Source organism: Solanum verrucosum, unplaced genomic scaffold (genome assembly GCF_900185275.1).
Source record: "Solanum verrucosum unplaced genomic scaffold, falcon-dt-bn FXZP01000252.1, whole genome shotgun sequence".
NCBI lineage: Eukaryota > Viridiplantae > Streptophyta > Magnoliopsida > Solanales > Solanaceae > Solanum > Solanum verrucosum.
This window is the reverse complement of record NW_026019988.1, coordinates 5419999-5425115: the sequence shown is the minus strand read 5'-3', so window position 1 is coordinate 5425115 and position 5117 is coordinate 5419999. Positions and strand designations below refer to the sequence as shown.

The 5117-nt window shown below is 32.2% G+C and overlaps 1 protein-coding gene across 1 annotated transcript; it reads left to right on the top strand.

Moving 5' to 3' along the window:
* The first annotated feature begins 513 nt into the window (after positions 1-513).
* Positions 514-4181, top strand: LOC125818964 (uncharacterized). The gene is made up of 4 exons (XM_049498471.1): positions 514-547; positions 649-826; positions 3765-3988; positions 4171-4181. The coding sequence occupies exons 1-4, from the start codon at positions 514-516 to the stop codon at positions 4179-4181; spliced, it is 447 nt and encodes a 148-aa protein (XP_049354428.1).
* The last annotated feature ends 936 nt before the right edge of the window (positions 4182-5117 follow it).

Below are 5117 nucleotides of genomic sequence, written 5' to 3'. Positions count from 1 at the left end.
GAATTTTTTATAAGTTTTTTTTTTATATTAACTTGTTAATTATTGTGATTTATAATATATTTACGTAAAACATACTCTAAATAAAAATAATTAGCAACTTAAAATATATAAAAACATACTAAAAAATTGATTAACTTCAAATTTCATATGTACCACATAAATTAAAACAAAAACAGTAGCATATATTGGGCCCCGTGCTGACACGGGGTCCCATATCTAGTATATTATATATATATATATATATATATGATACTATGATTTTTCTAATTAGGTTCCTAACTCCCAACCAAACAACTCCTAATTCTTTCCCCTCTCATCAAGCGATTTGCCTCTGTCTTCTTGATTTTCCCTCTTTCTCTCCATTAGACACTCAATTTTGTTTTGCCTATTTGCCTATTTGCCTTAAGATTTTCCCTTCTCGTATTTTCTTGAATTGGGTATAACCCATTTGAATTTTCGACTTTGTATCTGATTTTTCGGCTTAAAAATCGATTCTTTTGGTCAAGAACTGAAATGGGTGTTGGAATTTCTGTGCTTATAGGCCTAAGTCAGTAACTTTATTCATATTATTTGCAACTCTCAGGAATTATGGATACCCATTATTGTCAATACCTTGTTTGTATGCATCATTGGCATCTTTATTGGTAGCATTAGCTGCTAACCCTTCAATTGATCTTCCAATTCTTTTGGGGGAAAACTCAGATGGGACATTTCCAATTTGGTCACTTTTTATGTTTAGTCCTTACTTGTATTTTGTTAGGGGCTTTTCAGCTTTGAGAAGAATGAAGAGTGGGGAACCTCCATATAGTGAGATTTCTGAAGGGTTGTATGTTGGGGGTTCACTACAAAAGGAACCCCAATTACCAACAAAAATATTCGTTGGTAAATTGATCAAATTGGTTGACAAATTGAGTTACCAACCAAATGCCAACTTATATTAATCCGTTGCTAAAAGGCTCGTCGGTAAATATTACCAACCGATTTTAATTTGTTGGTAAACTTACCAATCAAAAATCAGTTGGTAAACACCAAAAGATGTTACAGAATTTTGAAACATGGCCTTGAAATTTCCATTGGTAAATTCACCAACTAATTTTTTGTTAGTATATCGCTAGTACCTTTACTAATGAATTGAAAAGGAGTTAGTAATTTTTTTTCTTCATTATTCGACTCCGTTTGTAATACGTTGGTAATTATAGTAACAAATGTCTGATAGTAAACTTTTCTAGATACATTGGTAATTGGTTGGCAATTTTAGTAATAGAAAATTTATGTTGGTAATTTACCAATAAATTTTAAGTACTTTTTTTTTTGGTTTCCCATCCGGTGTCCGGTACCCACATTGGATCCCGACTAAAGTCGGATTCACGTCGGGAAGTCCCACATTGGGGGGTAAAGCACTCCTTAACAAAGGCGACTCTGTACCCAAGGGGAATCGAACCCGAGACCACTGCGCTCCATAACAAAGGCGACTTCGTACCCAAGGGGAATCGAACTCGAGACCACTGTGCTCCCTAACAAAGGCGACTCCGTACCCAAGGGGAATCGAACCCGAGACCTCTTGGTTAAGGATGAAGGAGTACTTACCACTCCACCACAACCCTTGTTATTAATAAATTTTAAATGCGTTAGTATGATTATTTGTTTTTTCTAATAAATTTACTAATTGATAGTTAGTTTGTTGGTAATGTATCATTCAAGTTCAATGTTAGGTTAGTAATTGATTGAAAATATGTTCAAAATATTATTAACTGAATGATTATCCAATAGTAAAATATTTTTTAATTTATTGCATTTAAAAATCTAAGAGCACAAATATAAATCCAAAAATATTAATATCAATTTTATAAATCATATTTAAATGAAACAATGCAAAATCTATGATAACAAGTTAAATTAATCTCAATATGACACATATCATTACATCAAAAATTTTAATTTGAACACGTTTACCAAAAATATTGACCAAATCTAAATTTTGGCCAAAAGTTAAAATGCCTAACAGCACAAACTGAAAATGGAAGCCTTAAAACCTGAACCAACCATCCTATTAGATATAAAAATGACCTTTCGAAGCTAATCGCGCTAACTGAATTCTCATCAGAGCACATTTATAAAAAATGTTAAGCAAAGTCAAATTTTGGCCAAAAGTTAAAAGTTAAAACGCATAACGGTATAAACTGAATATGAAAACCTCAAAATCCAAACCAGCTATCCTATAAGACGAAAAATGACCTTCTAGAGCTAACCGCGCTAACGAAATTCAAATTTGAGCAAGTTTCCCAAAAATTTGACCTAATTTAAATTTTAGCCAAAAGTTAAAAGTTAAAACGTTTAATGACACAAACTGAAAATAAAAGTCTCAAAACCCGAACCAACCATCCTATGAGACCAAAACTGAACTTATATGGCTAATCGCGGTGACAAAATTTCAATTCGAGCACGATTACCAAAAATATTGACCAAAGTGAAATTTTGGCCAAAAGTTAAAAGTTAAAATGCCTAACTACACAAACTAAAAATGGAAGCCTCAAAACCCGAACTCTCTATCTTATTACATCAAAAATGACCTTCCGCATCTAACTGCATTGTTAAAATTCTCATCTGAGCACGTTTATCAAATATATTGACCGAAGTTAAATTTTGGCCAAAATTTATAAGTTAAAACACCTAACGGCACACACTAAAAATGAAAGCCTCAAAACCCGAACCAACATTCCTACTAGATAAAAAATGACCTTTGGTGTTAATTACGCTGACGGAATTCTCATCTGAGCATGTTCACAAAAATATTGATCAAAACATAAATATTTAATACACCTAACGGCACAAACAAAAAGCGGAAGCCTCAAAACTTAAACCAACCTTCCTGTTAGATAAAAAATAACCTTTCGAAGCTAATGACACTGACATAGTTCTAATCTGAGCACGTTTACCAAAAATATTGATGAAAGTCAAATTTTGGCTTAAAATTTAAAAGTTAAAACGCCTAACGACACAAACTGAATATGAAAGCCTCAACACTAGACGCTGATTTACAAAAAAATTTAACTTCAATTGGTAAATTTACCAACTATTCAAATATAAGTTAGTAATTAATAATTTACCAATAAATTTTATCACCATTGGTAATAGTTACTATTCAACTAAACATTCATATGTAATATTACCAACTAATAATTAATATGTTGGTAAATTTTACCAATGGATTAATGATCGGTTGGTATATTACCAACTATTTTAATGATGTTAGTAATTTACAAACTACAATCTTTATTCGTCGGCAAGATTTCCAACTAATTGGATATTGGTTGGCAAGTGTACCAACAAATTACATTTCATTACTAATTTACCAACACATTTATATTTGGTTGGTAAATTTAACAACACAATCTTGCCGTTGGTAAATGTTTGGTTAGTAATTCATTGGTAATATGTTAATAAATTATATAAACAATTTTTTGTCATATTTACCAACCGATATATACTTCGTTGGTAATATTACCAACAAAAGGTGTGCGTTAATAATATTTCAGTTGGTAATCCATTGATAGAATGTTGCTAAATTTGGCGCCATTTTTTCTCGCCGTATTTACCAACTAAAATACCTAGTTAGTAAGATATTGGTTGGTAATCTGTTAGAATTTCGTTGTTGAGTTTTAAAATATAATTCAGTTAGAAATATGTTGGTAATTTGTTAGTAGAATACTAACCAACTTAAGTTGTTAGTAAAATCTGTTGGCAATTTGGGGTTTTTTTTGTAGTGGTTGGCCTTGTTCACTTGATAAATTGCCACCTGGTAATCCTGCTATTATTGATTGTACTTGTGAGATGCCTAGGATGTTGGAGTTTACTGGAAATCATGCATTTTTGTGTATTCCTACTTGGGATACAAGGTCACCTCAGCCAGCTGATATAGAGGCTGCTGTTAAGTGGGCTTGTAGAAAAAGAGCTCAGAAGATACCTCTTTTCATCCATTGTGCATATGGTATGATTGTGAACTTTAAAACTTAATTTTGTTTCAGATAGATGTATTTGTAGCCGATTATTGCATTATTTCGTTTTCGTTACTGTTCTTTCTCCAATATGTTGTGTAACACTCTTCATTTCGCATTAATTTGTTGTTGTTATTGCTCCCGTATCTGTATCCTTTTTCAAACTATTTGGCAGGCTTTAGTTAAGCTGAGGGTTTATTGGAAACAACCTCTTTATCTTTACGAAGTAGGGGTAAGATATGTGTACACTCTATCCTCCCCAGACCCGACTTGTGGGATTACACTGGGTATGTTGTTGTTGTTAAGTGGAGTCATGTTTTGATATGTCCTTTAGGAATATCCAAAACAAATGTAAAAATCGTCCATTTGTTTTTTTCCCCAAGATTAAAACTTAAGGTAGTCATGAGTTGATCATTTTTATAATGTTCTTCAAGTTTAAGAAAATATGGTTGTTACTAACTTACTTTAGAAAAGGTAGGATAAAAGATGAAATGTGATTTTTAAATAATAAATAAAGATAAAATGAGAAGAAAATATTAAGGTAACAAAGTGATCACACCAAATCGATCGTTACATAATGATTGATTTAAACGATACGATACAGTAGAATATAAGTAACAATCAAAACAAACATTGTATTTAAACTAACAGTGTACTGGCACGCTATCAACTTAGTTCATTTTAATTTGTCCCCTAAAATGGAGTAGCAAATTGGAGGAGGTCTTTGTCATTGATGAAAACAGACATATCTTCTTCATTCAAATTTACAAAGGCTTCAACTCCTCTGCCATGATCATCTGGTGTATTCATTAAGATAAAAGTGTTGCTAGATGGACCACTTCCTTTGCTTGCTCTAGCAGGCTTCCCAAGTCCAAAATCTTTTCGAATTTGAATGCTAATATACTAGTAATCATATAAACATCACAATCCCTTTGTTGAAATGGCAATATACCTGTTCTATATGCCTCCAACATCTCTGTAACAAACATATTTTCTTGTATATTGTTTTTGGTGGAGAGGTCGTGTTTGGACTTTCTTATATCGGTTACTAATTTTGGCAGTTTGAGGTTTCGTTCGTAGTTTTCATATATTGGTGTGGAAAAGATAGTGAGAATATTTCCT

Coding starts and splice junctions, on each gene's coding strand:
- LOC125818964 (XM_049498471.1), top strand. CDS start 514: ATGGGTGTTGGAATTTCTGTGCTTATAGGCCTAA. Junction 548..648: donor TTCTGTGCTTATAGGCCTAA/GTCAGTAACTTT, acceptor CTTTATTGGTAG/CATTAGCTGCTAACCCTTCA. Junction 827..3,764: donor AGTGAGATTTCTGAAGGGTT/GTATGTTGGGGG, acceptor TTTTTTTTGTAG/TGGTTGGCCTTGTTCACTTG.